Source organism: Lipotes vexillifer, unplaced genomic scaffold, assembly GCF_000442215.2.
Source record: "Lipotes vexillifer unplaced genomic scaffold, Lipotes_vexillifer_v1.1 scaffold140, whole genome shotgun sequence".
Classification (NCBI taxonomy): Eukaryota; Metazoa; Chordata; class Mammalia; order Artiodactyla; family Lipotidae; genus Lipotes; species Lipotes vexillifer.
In genome coordinates, this window is record NW_006774710.1 from 342,135 (window position 1) to 362,349 (window position 20,215).

General features: G+C 39.1%; 2 protein-coding genes across 2 annotated transcripts in view; one reads left to right on the forward strand and one right to left on the reverse strand.

The window, feature by feature from the left end:
* Positions 1-7,282, forward strand: part of LOC103080645 (spermidine/spermine N1-acetyl transferase like 1) — a 30,012-nt gene extending 22,730 nt beyond the window's left edge. The window contains exons 3-4 of the mRNA XM_007449444.1: positions 6,704-6,784; positions 7,182-7,282. Of these exons, the coding sequence (XP_007449506.1) occupies positions 6,704-6,784; positions 7,182-7,282 (182 nt within the window). The remainder of the gene's footprint in view (positions 1-6,703; positions 6,785-7,181) is intronic.
* An 11,519-nt stretch (positions 7,283-18,801) lies between these two features.
* The window catches only part of APOOL (apolipoprotein O like), a 110,753-nt gene continuing 109,339 nt past the window's right edge, over positions 18,802-20,215 (reverse strand). The window contains exon 9 of the mRNA XM_007449445.1: positions 18,802-18,964. Within this exon, the coding sequence (XP_007449507.1) occupies positions 18,876-18,964 (89 nt within the window). The 3' untranslated portion in view covers positions 18,802-18,875. The remainder of the gene's footprint in view (positions 18,965-20,215) is intronic.

Consider the following 20,215-nt stretch of genomic DNA (forward strand, 5'->3'; position numbering starts at 1 on the left):
CCTTTCCCATATTAGGGAAGTTTTCAACTATAATCTCTTCAAATATTTTCTCAGTCCCTTTCTTTTTCTCTTCTTCTTCTGGAACCCCTATAATTCGAATGTTGGTGCGTTTAATGTTGTCCCAGAGGTCTCTGAGACTGTCCTCAGTTCTTTTCATTCTTTTTTCTTTATTCTGCTCTGCAGTAGTTATTTCCACTATTTTATCTTCCAGGTCACTTATCCGTTCTTCTGCCTCATTTATTCTGCTATTGATCCCATCTAGAGTATTTTTCATTTCATTTATTGTGTTGTTCATCATTGTCTGTTTCATCTTTATTTCTTCTAGGTCCTTGTTAACTGCTTCTTGCATTTTGTCCATTCTATTTCCAAGATTTTGGATCATCTTTACTATCATTATTCTGAACTCTTTTTCAGGTAGACTGCCTATTTCCTCTTCATTTGTTAGGTCTGGTGGGTTTTTATCCTGCTCCTTCATCTGCTGTGTGTTTTTCTGTCTTCTCATTTTGCTTATCCTACTGTGATTGGGTTCACCTTTTTGCAGGCTGCAAGTTCGTATTTCCCGTTGTTTTTGATGTCTGTCTCCAGTGGCTAAAGTTGCTTCAGTGGGTTGTGTAGGCTTTCTGGTGGAGGGGACTAGTGCCTGTGTTGTGGTGTATGAGTCTAGATCTTGTCTCTCTAGTGGGCAGGTCCACGTCTGGTGGTGTGTTTTGGGGTGTCTGTGGACTTATTATGATTTTAAGCAGCCTCTCTGCTAGTGGGTGGGGTTGTGTTCCTGTCTTGCTAGTTGTTTGGCATAGGGTGTCCAGCACTGTAGCTTGCTGGTCATTGAGTGAAGCTGGGTGCTGGTGTTGAGATGGAGATCTCTGGGAGATTTTCGCCATTTGATATTATGTGGGGCTGGGAGGTCTCTTGTTGACGAGTGTTCTGAAGTTGGCTCTCCCACCTCAGAGGCAGAGTCCTGACTCCTGGCTGGCGCAGCAAGAGCCTTTCATCCACTCGGCTTATGGCAGTTCCACGTATGTCTTGATAGACTGTTTACAAGTTCAGGGGCGAGGAGGCATCCAGAAATTGCTGGGATTCTCAGTGAAGTCTTCCCAGAGAAGGAGGTGTAAAATAGATTGACTTATGGCACTTCCACGTATGTCTTGATAAACTGTTTACAATTTCAGGGGAGAGAAGGCATCCAGAAATTGCTGGGATTTCAGTGAAGTGTTCCCAGAGAAGGAGATGTAAAATAGATTGAGTAGACCGGCAGCGGTCCCGGGCAGACGGCGGGCTCGGTCCCCACAAGCGACTCCAGCTTCTCCCCGATGTCTTCGTGCACGGCCCCCGCACCGTGCTAGTCTGGCCCATTAATAGTATTTAGATATACAGGGCAAAAGTTTGTATAAAAAGCTATTGTTTAATAGCTTTGTCAGTGCACCACTATTTTATATTTTCCTCATTTTTAAAGCATGAAATTGATAGTTAAGAGCTTTTAAATCCTTACAGTGTCAATAAATTTTAACTAATTTTGGAAATTTAAAGTGAGAAGTGTAGTTGGTCAAAGACAATATAATTTAATGCCCATTGTTAGTATTAGCTTGTTAGGATGAAATGGATAAAAGCAAAATGACTTAAAACTATTTTCAAGATATTTACTACATTTTGAGGGCCAGCAATATTAATAATCAATGCTAGTGTTTTATGATGAATTGCAACATTTTAGGCAGGAAATGTGAACAGTGAGAGAAGAGATGTTTAAATTGTATAGACAGTCCCTGACTTACTTACGGTATGACTTTGCACAATTTTTCAACTTTATAAAGCAATACACATTCAGTAGAAACTGTACCTCAAATTTTGAATTTTGGGGTTTTCCTGGGCTAGCTATATGCAATAGGATACTCTCTTATGATGCTGGGTAGCAGCAGTGAGCCACAGCTCCTAGTCAGCCATGTGATCATGAGGGTAAATAACTGATACACTTACAACCATTCTGTACCCATACAACCATTCTATTTTCACTTAGTATTCAATAAATTACATGAGATATTTGACACTTTATTATAAAATAGGCTTTGTGTTAGATGATTTTGCCCAACTCTAGGCTAATGCAAGTGCTCTGAGCAGGTTTAAAGTAGGTCAGGCTAAGCTATGATGTCTGATAGGTTAGGTGTATTAAATGCATTTTTGACTTTTATGACATTTTCACCATGTGATGGGTTTATCAGGATGTAACCCTATTGTAGGTCAAGAAAAGTCTGTATAAAATTATACACTTGGAATTCTAAATGAATTTGAGGATCAGTTTTACCACTCCTGTAAAAAAGGATGTTAGAATTTTGATAAGGATGACATTGAATCTTTAGATCACTTTGGGTACTATTGACATCTTAACAATGTTAAGTCTTATCTATGAACACAGGATATCTTTTAATTTATTTAGGTCTTTAACTTCTTTCAGCAATTTTTTATAGTTTTTAGTATGCAAGTATTTCACCTCCATGCGTAGATTCGTTCCTAGGTATTTAATTATTTTAGAAGCAATTGTAAATGGAATTGCTTTTTAAATTTACTTTTTGGTTTGTTCTTTGCTGGTGTATAGAAATAAAACTGATTTTTTTTGGTTGATCTTGTAGCCTGCAACTTTAATGAATTAATTTATTAGTGTTAGTAGCTTTCTTTTGTATTCTGTGGGATTGTCAATCAGTAGGATCATGTCATCTGCAAACAGAGATAATTTTACCACTTCCTTTCTAATTTGGATGGCTTTTATTTTTTTTCTTGCCTAATAGCTCTAGCTATAACTTCCAGTACAATGTTGAATAGCAGTGGTGAGAGTGGGCATCCTTGCCTTGCTCCTAATCTTAGGGGGAATGCTTTCAGTCACTCACCATTAAAGTTAACTTTTAAAAAAAATAGGTACCCATTATCATGTTGAGGAATTTCCCTCTGTTCCTAGTTTTCTAAGGGCTTTCATCATAAAAGGGTGTTGGATTTTGTCAATTGCCTTTTCTACACCAATTGAGATGGTCTTGTGTTTTTTTCCCCCTTTGATTGATTTCCTTATGTTGAACCATTCTTTTGTTCCTAGGATCAATCACACGGTCATAGTGAATGATCCTTTTAAAATGCTGTTGAGTTCAATTTGCTATTTTGTTGAGTATTTTTGCATCTGTATTGATAAGAGATATTTATTTGCCTTTTTTTTCTGCTAGCTTTGAGCTTAGTTTACTCCTTTTTCTAGTTTTTAATGTGTAAGGTTAGGTCACAACTTGAGATCTTTCTTCCTCCCTCCCTCCCTTCCTTCCCTTTCTTCCCTTCTTTCTTTCTTTCTTTCCTTTCTTCCTTCCTTTCTTTTTCTTTCTTTCCTTTATTTCTTCCTTTACTTCCTTCCTTTCCTCCCTCCCTCCCTCCCTTCTAATCCCTTCCTTCCTTCCTTCTTTCCTTTCTTTCTTTCCCTCCCTCCCTCCTTTCCTTTTTTAATGTTGGAATTTACAGCTATAAGTTCCCTTCTGAGCACTTCTTTCACTGCATCCCATAAGTTTTTATATTGCTTTCATTCTCATTTATCTCTGTTTTCTAATTTCTCTTGTTATTTCTACTTTGAGCCAAAGTTGTTTGAGTGCACTGTTTAATTTCCACACATTTGTGTATTTCCTAGTTTCCTTCTATCAGTTTCTAGTTTCAATCCATTGTGATTGGAGAAGGTACTTTGTATGGTTTCAACCTTTCAAAATGTATTAAGACTTGCTTTTTGGCCTAACATATGATATATCCTAGGGAAAGTTCAAGAAAAATGTGTATTATGTTGTTGGGTGGGATGCACTGTATATTTCTGTTAGGTCCAATTGATCTATAGTTTTGTTCAAATAATCTATTAACATATTTATCAGTGGTCTGTTTGTTCAGTACATTATTGAAATTGATGTAATGAAGTTTTCTAATATTATTTTAGAGCTGTCTCTATCTTCAATTCTGTCAATATTTGCTTCATATATTTTGGAGCTCTGATGTTTGGTGCATAAATGTTTATAAATGTTATATCTTCTTGGTAAACTGAACCTTCTATCACTATATAGTATCCTCTTCAGTAAGAGTTTTTTACTTAAAGTCTATTTTGTCTTGTATTAGTACAGCCACCCCAGCTTTCTTTTGATTACTATTTTCATGAAATGTCTTTTTCCATCATTTCACTATCAACCTTCTTGTGTTTTTTTTTTTAATCTAAAGTAAGTGTCTTACAGACAGCATGTAGTTGGATCATTTTTAGAAGTTCATTCTGCTAACCTCTCTTTTGATTAAAGCATTTAATCCATTTACATTTAAAGTAATTACTGATAAGGAGGGACTTCTGACATTTTCCTATTTGTTTTCTATATAGTTTTTTGTCCTTCACTTCCAACATTGCTACCTTCGTTTGTATTTAGTTGATTTTTGTAGTAAAATGTTTTGATTCCCTTCTCATTTCCTTATGTGTATATTCTATAGACATTTTCTTTGCTTTTATTGTGGGTACTACATTTAACATCTTAAAGTTATAACAATAAAATTTGAATTTATACTAGCTTGATTTCAATAGCATACAAAAACTCTTCTCCTGTACATGTCAATTCCCCTTTTATGTTACTGATGTCACAGATTACATCTTTATACATTGTGTGCCCAAGAACACACACTAATGACTAATTTTATGCACTTGTCTTTTAAATCATGTAGAAAATAAAAAGAACTACAAACAAATTTAAAATAACACTAGTTCTTTATAATTGCCCATGTATTTACTTTTAACTAAGAACCATTACCTTTATCTTTATTTCTTCATATGGCTTTAAGTTACTACCTATTTTCCTTCCATTTCAACCTGAAGGACTCCTTTTAGCATTTTATGCAGGGCAGGTCTAGAGATAACAAACTTCCTCAGGTTCTTTGTTTAGGGGGGGATGAGTCTGGGGATATGTTAATTTCTCCTTTTTTTTTTTTTTTTTTTTGCAGTGTGTGGTTCTCTCGCTGTTGTGGCCTCTCCTGTTGTGGAGCACAGGCTCCGGACATGCAGGCTCAATGGCCATGGCTCACGGACCCAGCTTCTCTGTGGCATGTGGGATCCTCCCTGACCAGGGCATGAACCCATGTCCCCTGCATCAGCAGGCGGACTCTCAACCACTGCGCCACCAGGGAAGCCCCCTCTCCTTCATTTTTGAAGGACAGTTTGGTTTTGGTGGATATAGAATTCTTGGTTGACAAGTTTCTGCACTTCTCCCCCCCTTCCCTGTCCCCAGTACTTTGAGTATATCAATCCACTGCCTCTGGTTTCCAAGGTTTCTGATGAGAAAGCAGATGATAATCCTATTGAAGATCAATTGTATGTGACAAGTTACTTCTGCCTTGAAGTAACTTGAAATCTTGCTGATTTCAAGATTTTCTCTTTGTCTTTCAACAGTTTGATTATGTGTCTTGGTGTTGACTTTTTGGGGTTTATACCACTTGGAGTTTGTTGAACTTGGATTTGTAGATTGATGTATTGCATCAAATCTGGGAAGTTTTCAGTTGTTATTCAAATATTTTTTCCTTTCTCTCTCTTCTTCTGAGAGTCCCATAATTTGTATCTTGGTCCATTTGATGGTGTTCCACAGATACCTTAGCCTCTTTGCTTTTCTTCATCTTTTTTGTTCCTCAGACTTGATAATTTCAGTTGTCCTACCTTCAAATTAACACATTCTTTCTTCTGCTTGCTTAGAAATTCTGATTTTGAACCCCTAGAGTGCACTTCTCATTTATTATACTTTTCAGCTTCAGAGTTTTTTGATGGGGATTCTTTTTTTATAATTTCTATTTATTGATATTCCTATTTTGTTTATACATCTTTTTCTTGTCTTTGTGCATGTCACCCTTTAGCTCTTTTAGCACCTTTAAGACAGTTGTTTTAAAGTCTTTGTTTAGTAAGTCTGACACCTGGGGTTCCTCAGGTATGTTTTCTGTTAATTTACTTGGTTCCTTTGAATGGGCTATACTTTCCAGTTTCTTTGTATGCACTGTGATTTTTTGTTGTTGAAAACTGGACATTTTAATCTTATAATATGTCAACTCTTGAAATCAAATTCTCTTGCTTCCCCAGGGTTGGCTGTTTTTTATTGTTATAGGGTGTCTGTGTCAGAGATCAATCTGAGTTAAATGTTTAAAGGTATTTTAATATCTTTTCTAAGTCTGTGTCTTTCCCTGATCATGCATGTGGCTTTCTAGATTCTCCTGTATACATGGTTGTTTTTGAATGTCTAACAAAACTGGTGTGGCTCCTTTAAATCTCCTAGAAGCTGCTTTAGTTGGTGGAAGTTAGAAAAATAGCAGCCAACCTCTAAGTCCTCACCTCAGCATTGAGAGTAGCAATCCACTCCAGCAATTCAGGAGTCTCAGCAGTCCCTACAACTGTCTGCCGTGAGATGAGGTAGGGCATGATGGAGTCGGGGTGTGTGTGCTTGGAAGCCACCACTGGGCTGATGGCTGAATTTTGCCAAAATTAACTGCGGTTTACCAGCCAAGCTGTCCTCTGGAAGTTGTAAGTATTCAAATAAACACTAGTGTTCCAAAATATTCACTTCAGGCAGTTTATGCCAGTACAGTTGTTGTATAGGTGAAGAAAGGAATTCTGGTGCTGCCAACTCCACCATCTTCCTTTTCTCTACTGTAAATTTTCTAACATATTTTATGTGAATTGATATTTCAGATGTACTCAGGGGTGGCTTTGGGGACCATCCCCTTTTCTACTGCTTGATTGCAGAAGTACACAATCATCAAAAACCATTAGGTAAAATAAACCTTCCTTTTTCAATTTAATCTAGAGTATATTTTCTCTATCCTGAAAACAAAGTACAGTTTGATAGCATATAATTACTATTAAGCAGAGGAGAAGAGCATAAGTACATAAACTGAGTCTTGTTTTTAAGAGAAAATTTATGGTATGTACTTATGTTTGTAAATGCATAGAAAAAAAATTTAGGAAGAATATACTCCACACTGTTAAAAGATGGGTTATCTCTTAAAGGTTGTATTATAAAGGACTTAAACCTTCTACATTATACATTTCTCTATTGCTTGAAATTTTGTCCAGCAAGCTTTTATTACTTTAATAGTTATTTTGGAGGAAAGAACATTACAAGATTCAAAGCATTAACACCTTTATACACTCTCTTTCCTCTTCCTAGGCAAAGTGACTGTTGGATTTGCCATGTACTACGTTACATATGACCCCTGGATTGGCAAGTTACTTTACCTAGAGGACTTTTATGTCATACAAGCTTACTGAGGTCAAGTAACACTTACAGTATTACTTATACTTTAAAAATTAAAATGGTATATTTTAATTTAAGGAGAGTTAGTATAAATGTGTTTAAGCTAGTTTATGTAACTCATTTCTATTTCATGAGCCTGATCACTATCCTAGTTATCCTTGCATATGGTGAAGACTCAATCACAGATTAGAAAAAGATTTATTAGTTCCCATCAAGGCTTGAATAAGCCAAGTTATGAAAGCTATACTTTCATGTTTAAAACATGCTTTTACATTTTGGGTTGGTTTGTCTAAAATTAATAAGAAATATATTCTGTGATAAGATGATAGTGATAGGGACACATTTCCTCTTCACTGATCTTTAAAGTAAATCCAAAATCTTTTCCATTACCTTTGGAACCACATGCCAATTAGGAAAAAGAGATATGAAAAATATTCATGAGTTGAATTTCAACACAAGCTATTACAAATATGTAACAACCAGATACAGGGTTTAAAGTAAAGCAAATAACTTGTTAAATGGAGTTTTTCAACTTACGTTTTTTTCATTTTGCATTATCTATTTAAAAGGTCTAGGTATTGGAGCTGAAATGCTGAAGAGGCTAGGTCAGGTATATATTACAGTTAGTATTCTTATTCTATATGCTATCCTTTTCTTCATCAAATGTTATTATTTAACATGGCATAAATTAGATAATTTATCTTAACATCTGAACATAATCTCAAAATATGCTTAATTTTTTATTCTAATTACACTGGATCTTCAAATCAGATATTCATACAGGTCATAATTGAGTTATGTTTAATTAAGAGTTGTGTTCTATATAACACACAACCACATTATCTCTGTGCTACAAAGCAGAAGTAAGCAAAAGGGAGATTAGAAGGCAATTTTACCCATAAAATAGGTCTACAGTATGAATATGAGAACAGTATAAAAAGGTTCTTTTATATTTTGGAAATACACATGAGAATTTTAGGTAAATTTTTCTATATAATAAAGAAAATAGTGAAGTAGATTTATATAAAACCAATGAGTAGACTTTGCAAATGTGTCTTGGACTTCTAAAGAAAGTATTTTAAAACTTGATGGGACTTTTTTTCTTTTTACAGATTTAGAGAAGTCCAAGAGATAACTATTGCATTATTTTTGGGGAGTATTTTACACACACACAGTGCCTTGCATACGGACCTTTAATAAAATAAATGTACTAATGAAGATTATACTTTCAAGTAACAGTAATATCCATTTGTTTTTAAACAGATAGCCGTCAGAAGCCAGTGTAACTGCATGAAGTTTCTGGTCGTCATTTGGAAGCAGGCTTCTACTGACTACTACACTCGTTGAGGGGCTTTAGACCTTTCCTCCAAGGAGGGCAGGCATCTATTCAGGTTTAACAGAGAAGAACTAATGGACATGGCAGGGGAAGAGTGAAAGATGATTCATCACAAATTGCCCCAATACAGGCTCCAATATTTAAATGTCACCTGAGTCCAACAGTAGTTTTTGAGTGTTGTACAATACAACAAGTGAACAAACTCTCGTTTCAGCAGATCTTTTACTCTGAAAGAGATTTTACCAGTCAACTTTCCATTATCCAAACTAATATAATAATGGCTAGTAGCAGAGCTGATGATCCAAAATAGCAGATAATTCAAAAATAACTTACACTTGGCTTTAGGATATTTATTTTTTATCCACCATATCTTATTATATTTCAAATGCTTATATTTTTACACTGTAACACACCTGAAATCGGGGTAAGTATTATCATTAACTGGCAGCACTTTTTATTTTTTAACATCTTTATTGGAGTATAACTGCTTTACAATGGTGTGTTAGTTTCTGCTTTATAACAAAGTGAATCAGTTATACATATACATATGTCCCCATATCTCTTCCCTTTTGCATCTCCCTCCCTCCCACCCTCCCTATCCCACCCCTCTAGGTGGTCACAAAGCACGGAGCTGATCTCCCTGTGCTATGCAGCTGCTTCCCACTAGCTACCTATTTTATGGTTGGTAGTGTATATATGTCCATGCCACTCTCTCACCTTGTCACAGCTTACCCTTCCCCCTCCCCATATCCTCAAGTCCATTCTCTAGTAACTCTGTGTCTTTATTCCTGTTTTACCTCTAGGTTCTTCATGACATTTTTTTTCTTAGATTCCATATATATGTGTTAGCATACGGTATTTGTTTTTCTCTCTCTGCCTTACTTCACTCTGTATGACAGACTCCAAGTCCATCCACCTCACTACAAATAACTCAATTTCGTTTTGTTTTATGGCTGAGTAATATTCCACTGTATATATGTGCCACATCTTCTTTATCCAGTCATCTGTTGATGGACACTTAGGTTGCTTCCATATCCTGGCTATTGTAAATAGAACTGCAATGAACATTTTGGTACATGACTCTTTTTGAATTATGGTTTTCTCAGGGTATATGCCCAGTAGTGGGATTGCTGGGTCATATGGTAGTTCTATTTTTAGTTTCTTAAGGAACATTCATACTGTTCTCCATAGTGGCTGTATCAATTTACATTCCCACCAACAGTGCAAGAGGGTTCCCTTTTCTCCACACCCTCTCCAGCATTTGTTTCTAGATTTTTTGATGATGGCCATTCTGACCAGTGTGAGATGATATCTCATTGTAGTTTTGATTAGCATTTCTCTAATGATTAATGATGTTGAGCATTCTCTCATGTGCTTATTGGCAATCTGTATATCTTCTTTGGAGAAATGTTTATTTAGGTCTTCTGCCCATTTTTGGATTGGGTTGTTTGGTTTTTTGATATTGTGACGAAAGAAACGGAAGAACAGCTTCAGGGCTAACAGTACATTTTGACTTCTGTAAGAAACTTGCTTTGCTTACTTGCTTGGGGAAGGAAGAACTGGGTTCCTGATCGGCTGATTCAAAATTAAACAGCTCCCTCCCGCCTTGGGAACTTCCCGTCCTGTGAAGGGTATAAAGGCCTACCCTGACTGTTAGTCGGGGTCTCACTCACTTCTCTCTGAGTGGGATCCTGTCCGGACAGTTTGTGTAAGCTTCTATACTTGTACTTGTATAAATCCTTTGCTAATCTTTCTGCTTGGTGTTGGTGATTCTCGGGTGTCCTTGGTTGGGACACGGGTCGCATTTACCGGGGAACTTGACTCCAGGCGTGTGGCTCCTGGACCGCAACATTTGGGGGCTCGTCCGGGATCGGACAGTGGAGGTTAAAGACCTGAAACAGGGTCCCTCCTCCGAAGCCACCGCCTGCTCCTTCTTCGGGTAAGTTTGCGACCCTTGGCTTGCCGGCAAGAAACTAGGAGACTCCATTAAGGCTTGTCGGACGCGACGTTAAGCCTGGAGTCAGGAGGAGTCATGGGACGCCGCGATTCCTCCTTGGGAATTCAAAGTCGGTTTCGATATTCTTTGATCCCGACTTTGAACTGGGATTGTGTCAACACTTGTTGTTCTCCCCTTCTGTCTTTTGTCACTCGTGTGTGTGCTTTTGCATTTGCTTGGACACTTTGGCTTTGTGCTTGTGCTAAAACCTTTAGCTCAACAGAAATTTAGCAATGGGACAAGGTATGTCCCGGATGCAGCCCCCCCCTGAGCCTAGTTCTGGACCACTTCAGAGACTTCCACCAGATCGCCAGGGAATTCGGGGCCTCTGTATCCCCGGAAACCCTCCGCACCTTTTGTGAATTGGAATGGCCGACATTTGAGGTGGGATGGCCATCCGAAGGTACGTTCTTTATTCCGGTTATAGATGCGGTGGAAGATATTGTCTTTAAGGCACATGATGATCAGATTCTTTATACTGAGTGTTGTCAGGGTCTCGTGGAGACACCACCTGACTGGCTGAGGCCCTGGTTGCCCCCGCCAGGAACTACCAACAGAAAGGAAATAAGATCTAAAGATAACATATGTGCCGCCAAGATGGGGGACAATAAAAAACCTAATGTTAAAAGCTCTAAGTCCCCTCCCCCTCCTCTTGTAGGGGAGGGAGAGGAAGAAGAAGAAACCCCTCCTCCCGAGGCGTCTGCACCTCCCCCTCCCTATGTCCCTCCCGAGGCGGATACCGGCCGCGATGACGACATCCTCCCAGGTCGACCAAGGAGCACTTGACTGAACCGCGGCCCACTGCTGTGCCTCTGCGGGAACAAGCACCTAGTCCAGGGGAGGCACAGCCTTTTCTTACTTATGCCCCATTCTCCACGACTGATTTATATTAATATTACTGTTAGAAACTATATTTGTAACTCATCAGCCGACCTGGGATGATTGTCAGCAATTGTTACAGGTTTTGTTTACCACGGAAGAAAGAAAAAAAATCATGTGGGGGGCCCGTAAACAGGTACTTGGTCCAGATGGACGGCCCACTGATAACCCCAACCTAATTGAAACCGTGCTCCCTAGTACCCGACCGAAATGGAATCCTAACACGGAGGAGGGACGAGGGGCTTTGGCCCGTTTTCGCCAGGCTCTGTTAACAGGACTTCGGGCGGCAGCACGAAGGCCAACTAATATGTCCAAGGTTACAGAGGTGACCCAGGGAGCCACAGAGTCTCCAGCCGCCTTCCTGGAAAGGCTGATGGAGACTTATAGGCTATGGACCCCCATAGACCCTGAGGCACAAAAAAACAGGCAGGCGGGCAATTAACTTGGCCTTTGTGACACAGTCGGCCCCAGATATCCGAAGGAAATTACAAAAATTAGATGGTTTTGAAGGGAAGAACTTATAAACTGAGAAGAGACAGTTAAGGCAGGTATTAAAAGAAAAAGTATTCTCAGTCACTAGGCAATGTGTGACTTGTGCACAAGTAAACCAAGGGGCCAACTCACAACACCAGGAACTGCATCGGTATCGAGGCAACGAGGCAGGCCGCTTTTGGGAAATGGACTTTAGCCTGATAGGAATTTTAAAAGAGGCCTTCTCCCCTAAGCTAAGTATTAAACAAAGGGGAAACCTTTGAGATACAAATGTCCTATCTGGTCTTCTAAGAAACCCTTATCTCTGCCATCTTTTTAAATGCAAATTTAAAAAAAGAGGGTAAAGTAACTTAACACTTGACTTGTCAAGGATAAATAGAAATCCCAAGTGTCTTTTCTATAAGCACTAGTAAAAAGGATTTAGCCATCTAGATTGGTGACCTTGATTTGTTCCATCTGCCAGAAGCCCAATTTGAATCCAACCCCTTATAACTGATAGATTTTATGTTGTACCTGACTCAGGACTGAAATTTTGGAATGGGAACAGTGAGACCTCTGTGTTTGTATTTTCATACGTATCTATATGTGTGTTGTAGATGTATGGTATTGCCAAAAATTAATTCATAGAAGAGCTTTACTTAATTGGCTTTTAAAAAAATCAAACACTTACATAAATACTCAGAAGTAAAAAAATAATCTGGCCAGAATGAATTTCGGGTTCATGTCATCTGAAAAATATTCAGTACTAAACTGATATCTGATACTGAAGGTGGCTTAAACTTGTTGGTTTAATATAGACATGTCTTTAGAATCATCAATGTTGAGTATAATACTTCTGTTGTACCTAGGTTTACTAAAGGTCAAATAAAACCTTATTCCCCCTGTTATAAATCTGTCAACAAGAAAAGTAACTCAATGTAAAAAAAAAAAAACTTTTAAGGAAGGTAAGATGTATGTTTTCAGTAAAAGAAGGTGGGACGAATGAGAATAAAAAAATACTGAAAACAGTAATACATGATCAGGATTTTCTAATATTGGACTGAATCTAGTTGGGTAAATAGATTTTATTAGAAATGGGCTAGAACAAGACTGGATTTGGTTTCTTCCCCCAAAGTATTCTTAAAATGCTGCTTTTGACAACAGACTGTGTGGGTTTCTTTACATTTAAGTGATCTGTATTTGCTTTTGAGATCTTTTGTAACTTTGATTAAGAAATAAGTATTGTCTCACAGTGACCTATAATCTTATTTGACCAACTGTTTTAAAACTTTTTGACAAACTTCCCAAATATCAAATTTTAATTGTTTCTTTTGATTTCCAGTTAACTTTGTGATACTTTAGAGGTCCCCTGAGGTATCTTAAAGAAAAATATTTAACTAAGATTACTTAGTATGTTAAACGTAATCATTCATAATTCTGGTTATTGTAACCAAGTTTCTTTATTGATTCCAAGGATTTGGACTGGATACAAAAGAAAAAGGGGGGGTATTAGATAACGAGAAGGAAGGAAAGATATGGATTACAGGGGGACACTGGGCCTCAACGCTGTTTTTGGACCACGGACAGGAAGGTCAACTTGGGCAAGCAGGCAGTCACCCACTCCTTCCTGGTCATGCCTGACTGCCCCTGTGGGGGCAGGACGGGGATCACCGAGTTTTTATTCCTGAGAACCTAGGCCTGATGTTGATTCGACGCTTGCATGAGGGAACGCATCTGGGATCTACAGGGTCACATGAACTGTTAAAAACTCGTTTTCAAATTCCATAACCAGTTTCCCGAAGTAACCTTTTTACAATATGTGGATGATTTACTTGTGGCTGGAAAAACTGTGCGGGATTGTCTAACAGGAAGAAAAGGCCTAGTAAGGTTACATCAGGACTTGGGCTATAAACTCTCAATTGAAGGGGCTCGGATTTGTCAAGAACAAGTGGACTATTTGGGGTATATCCTAGAAGGAGGACAGAGCACTCAGGCCATCCTGGCCTTGCCAGCCCCTGCCACAAGGGGGGGAATTGAGAGAATTCTTGGGAATGGCGGGCTATTGCCGGCTCTGGATACCCAGATTTGCAGAGCTGGCCAAGCCTCTATACGATGCCCTGGGGGGCGTTGGCCGGAGTGGCCCCGAGGCCACGAAGATTGGCTGGGCTGAGACACAAGGGAGGGCCTTCCAGGACATTGGAAGGGCTCTTGCCTCGCCTTCTGTTCTGGCACTCCCCAACCCTGATGTGGGTGAGCCGGGGTGGCAAGGGGAGTACTAACTCGGAGGCTTGGGCCCTGGCGAAGGCCGATAGCCTTTCTCTCTAGACGGCTGGACCCAGTGGCCTCCGGGTGGCCCTCATGCGTCAGACAAGTTGCAGCCGCTGCCCTGCTAAACCTCGGCACTGGAAACCTTTTGTACAAAAACTGAAAATAAAATTTCCGGAACCCACATTGCCACCTGGAGACTTAGTCTGGGTAAAGAAGCATAACCCCCAGACATCGGAGACTAGGTGGACTGGACCTCATCTGATTGTGTTGAGTACCCCGACTGCTGTTAAAGTCGACGGTGTCCGGACTTGGATTCATCATAGCAGAATAAAGAGAGACTGCACCACAGAGGAACCAGAAGAGGACTCCACAGAATGGAAAGCACAGGCTCACCCGCAGGACCCCCTAACGCTGAGCATTATTCGCAAGTGATTTTGGGCTGGGGTCCTATGTTTTACTGGGTGGGACATCTGGGGCAAGTGGGAGGGTATCTTTTTTTTTTTTACGTGGACACTAACAGACGGATTGACTGGGCAAACTTTAGCCCAAAACGAAACATACCTCCTGAATACGGAAGACCAGGAATCAAGGATTTGATTAGTTCCTAGAAAAAGGGGGGGATGTGACGAAAGAAACGGAAGAACAGCTTCAGGGCTAACAGTGCATTTTGACTTCTGTAAGAAACTTGCTTTGCTTACTTGCTTGGGGCAGGAAGAACCGGGTTCCTGATTGGCTGATTCAAAATTAAACAGCTCCCTCCCGCCTTGGGAACTTCCCGTCCTGTGAAGGGTATAAAGGCCTACCCCGACTGTTAGTCGGGGTCTCACTCACTTCTCTCCGAGTGGGACCCTGTCCGGACAGTTTGTGTAAGCTTCTATACTTGTATAAATCCTTTGCTAATCTTTCTGCTTGGTGTTGGTGATTCTCGGGTGTCCTTGGTTGGGACACGGGTCGCATTTACCAGGGAACTTGACTCCAGGCATGTGGCTCCCGGACCGCAACAGTATTGAGCTGCATGAGTTGCTTGTATGTTTTGGAGATTAATCCTTTGTCAGTTGCTTCATTTGCAAATATTTTCTCCCATTTTGAAGGTTGTATTTTGGTCTTGTTTATGGTTTCCTTTGCTGCGCAAAAGCTTTGAAGTTTCATTAGGTCCCATTTGTTTATTTTTGCTTTTATTTCCATTTCTCTAGGAGGTGTGTCAAAAAGGGCTTCCCTTATGGAGCAGTGGTTGAGAGTCTGCCTGCCAATGCAGGGGACACAGGTTCGTGCCCTGGTCCGGGAAGATCCCACATGCCACGGAGCGGCTAGGCCCATGAGCCATGGTCCCTGAGCCTGCGTGTTCGGAGCCTGTGTTCTGCAACGGGAGAGGCCACAACAGTGAGAGGCCCGCGTACCGCAAAAACAAAAAAGGATCTTGCTGTGATTTATGTCACAGAGTGTTCTGCCTATGTTTTCCTCTAAGAGTTTGATAGTGTCTAGCCTTCCATTTAGATCTTTAATCCATTTTGAGTTTATTGTTTTGTATGGTGTCAGGGAGTGTTCTAATTTCATACTTTTACATGTACCTGTCCAGTTTTCCCAGCACCACTTATTGAAGAGGCTGTCTTTTCTCCACTGTATATTCTTGCCTCCTTTATCAAAGATAAGGTGACCTGGCAGCACTTTTTTCTTGGATTTGATGAAATATCGGTGCATTTGTTCATAAACAGATGTGAGGTAAAAAAAAATTATTTAAAATACTGAAGCTTAATTTTGAAAAGCTTACCTATAAAAATCTAGCAAGTGAACTGCTTCCCCACCTTGAGCAGATCAAGGACCACTGCCTCCTGAACTTCATCTCAGAACTACATTCCATCTCTGAGCATCCATAGTTCTTTTGTAGTACCTATCTTAGGGAAGATACTACATAGAACACTGTATTTGTGTATGCTTCTATCCTTTCTAGTAGAATGTAAGCTTTTTGATAGGGTGCAAAAATAATTATAATTCTGTGTTACAACTAGCATGGTAGAACATGTGAGTTTCTACTACATACCAGGTATTCATGGGCATAAAATCTACACAAATATGATTCAGTCATACCCACAAGGAGCCTTATAAGTGAAAAAATACTAACCTAGTTTTAGTTTTATAATAAAATGTATGCGCTATCACAGCTATAAATACCAAATGTAAGGGAACGTACAGGAGAGAGCATCTAAATCCTACCTTGGAGAACTGAGAAAGGATGGGTTTGAAGGATGAGTAGGAAGTTGGAATGAAGCAGGATGAGACAGAAAAAATCCTAAGAGGAAACACCAACATAGGCAGAGAAAAAGAGACATAAAATAGCAAAGCATGTTCAAGAACCAAGGGGTAAGTTATAGATAAAATATAACATACATTGGCAGTAGGGTGGGTGGGGAGAAGGAAGGATTAAAGTTTAGTTGGGATCATATATGAAGGGCTTTGTATGTCATACTAAAGGGTCTTGATTTGATTCTGTAGGCAATGATTAGCCACTGAGGACTTCAGGAAGACAACTACCCATAACAGTTGTTAGAAACATAACTATGTCATAATAATATGACAGATGGGTTAGAAGAACAAGGTGGCAGACACTGTGTGTTAGCTTAAACTCAACATCCATTCCAAATCCCTTACCCCTTGCCTTTCTCTCCATAGACAAAAATGTGATTTGCCAATCTTCCTTGAGCTAAATGTGGTTTACATGACAAAATCTGGTCAAGATATAGACATAAGTCTTTTGAGGAAGCACTTCTCTGATAAAAGGGGGTCAGAAGCATCTGGTACAGTTTCTGTAACCCTTCTTCTTACTCTGAGTGTGTATGTGTTCCCCAGAGGTATAGGAGCCATTTTGTGATCATGAGGTGACAAATCAACATGCTAAAGAGCAGAGTAGAAAGAGAAAATGTCTAGATCCTTGATGATACCAATGAGCCACTATACCAACCCTGTACTGACCAATTCCCAGACTTTAAATAGACTCTCACTTATTTAAGCTACAGTTAACTGGTTTACTGTTACCTATAAGGAGAATGCATTGTTAAGTGACAAAAAGCAAGATTGATATCAGGCAGATTAACCAGAGGCTACTATAGTAATCCAGGAAAGTGATGAAGAAGACTTGAATGAGAGCAAGGATTAGAGAAGGTAGAAAAGATTTGAGAAACACAGAAATGAGAGAGATGTAGAGACAATTTAGTTTTAAGTCTATTGACATTGAGGATATCTATGGAATATAAGGTGGATATGACTAACAAATAATTAGAAAGATAGGTATACACTTCTGGAGAAATACAGGAGCTGGAAATATAAATAATAATGACATATAAATGGTAGCTGAAGTCAGTAAAGTATGTTGAATGGAAATGAGAGAGCACAGAATGAGAAAAGACTAGAAATGCAACCTGAGGAGCCTCAGCATTTAAGGAATTCAGAGCAAGAGAAGAATGAAGAATAACAAGAGGAGCAGCAATGACACCAAAGGGAGGACTGAATTGTAGGAGGGAGCGGTCAAGAGTCAAACATTACAGAACATTCAAGTAGGTATAGAGGCCAAGATGTCACAACTTAGAGAGTAATTGAAAGTGAGGAAGTAAGAAAGTGACATTAATTACTGTTTTATGAAGTCTGAAAATCATAGGAAAGAGAAAGAAAAGATAGCTCAAGAGGAAGAGGTAGAGTTGGGGAAAGGTTTTTGTTACTGCTGTCTTTGGATAAAGAAGATCCGAAGCTATTTAGAGATTGAGGAAACAAAATGAATGAAAAGAGAAACCAAAGACTGAAGATTAAATGGGATGGAATATGATATTGGAAAAGATAGGAAAGGAGGAGATCAGGAACACAAATAGAAGCATTAGCTTTAGAAAAGGGGTATGAATGGCTGAAAAGAGGTAAGTCTTGAAGGTAGATGGGAAGAAGTTGAGAAAAACTATGTGTAATAACTTATTTTTTTCTCTACGTAATAGGAGACAGTCATCATTGGCAGGTACAGGAGGTTTGAGACTAAAAGGTCTGTAATGCCTCTCCTGGAAAACAGAATAGGAAACCACCCAGGAACCAGTAGAAGGAATGCTAAGCAGCATTGGTGGTCCCATGTAGCATATGTTCCTCTCAAATAGTGAGAGGTATTTTGGGACATTTAAGAGGAGTTAACATTAATAAAACAGAGACAAAGCCAAGCCCAAGTGTCATAAAATACGGATATTTTATTCCAGCTCTGGGAAATGAAAAACAGAGGGGGAGGGAACACATCCTTCCACACACAATTCTAATTTAGCTGACATTAATTCATAAAAGTTAAGCAAATATATATGTGCATATATATACATAATTATATACACACATACATATTTTTTCAGATTTTAGTCTCATCAGTGTTCATATATTTTTTATTTTCTTATAAATACCCTTAAAAATCACCAAATGCATCCTAATACTTTTCCCTCTGCCTCCTCATCGATCATTTAGTATTGTTCGGATTGTATCCAATTTGAGTTTTAATCACTTATGTGATTTGTCTAACTGTACATTAGAAGATGTAAGGGAAAAACTTGGTTTAAATTATACTCCATGCATCAGTTACCCATTACGAATTTTTTCATTGTTATTCGCAACTTCACACATCTTGTAGTTCTCTATGCAGACTATTTCAGCTTCTAGTGCTGTACATATCTACATCTTCTGGATGGGACTGCCCGTGATCCATGAGCTTGGGGTCAGCCATAAACTGTGTAGCACCTGATAAAGTATTAAAATGAAAAATATTAGTCATTCATTTAACAAATTTCCTGTTGACATGGGGCACACATCAGTGAACAAAACAGATAAAAATGTCTGCCAACATGGACCTAACATTCAAGTTGGGTGAGAGACAATAAACTAAATGACATACCAGAAGGTGGTAAGTGCTATGCAAAAAAAAAAAAAAATAAGTCAGGAAGGAGGGGCATATGGAGTACTTGGGTGATTTGCAGTTTTAAATAGGGTGGCCAGGGAAAGCCTTCTATATTTGAGCAAAGAACTGAAGGAGGTGAAGGTGTGAGCCCTGTAGATATCTGAGGGAAATGACTTACAGGAAGAGCAGGCAGCAAGTGTAATAGAACTTAGGCATGTCTGAGGAGCCATAAAATGGCCAATATGGCTAGAATAGAGTTGGCAAGATATGCTGATGGTGAGTACAATGAGAGTGGTAGGAGGCATGAGCAGAAAACAATGGAAGGTCAGGCCACATAGGGCCATGGCAAAGTTTTTCTCCTTATTCTAAGAGATGAGAAGTCTCTGGACAGTTTTGAGCAGAGGAGTGACATGATGTTATGTTTTTTAAAAGATTACTCTTGGCTATGGGGAGAAGAGAGTATAGGGAAACAAGCATGGAAGTAGGAAGAGCAGTTAGGAAGCTATTGCAGTACCCCAGGAGGGAGATGCTGATGGCTTTTATTAGGGCAGTAGCAGTGGAGGTGGTGAAAAGGTACTGGATTCTGGATAACTTCTTAAGGTAGAATGGACAAGACTTCCTAAATGGACTCAATATGTTGTGTGAGTGAGACTCTTTAACTTGAGAAACTAGAAGAGTGGAGTTGACATTTACTGAGATAGGGAAAAGTGTAGAACCATGTTTGGGAGAAGGTAAATGAAGTGTTAAGTTTTGGATGTGCTATATTTGAATTGCTAACTAGACATCTGAATACAAATATTGAGTAAGCAGTTAGAAATGTGAATCTAGAGTTCAGCACAGGAGTAGCCTGTGCTGGTTTATAAATTTTACATTCCTAGCCTATATATGGCATTTAAAACTATGAGACCATATGAAGTCTTCCAGAACATCAGAAAAGAGGTCCAAGAAATGAGCCCTTTGGATACTGCAACTTTTTGAGGTTAAGAACATTAGGAGAGGAGATTCAAGATGGTGGTGGAGTAGACGGATGTGGAGTTCATCTCTCTCCATGGGTGCAGCAGGACTACATCTATAGATGCAACAATTCTCACAGA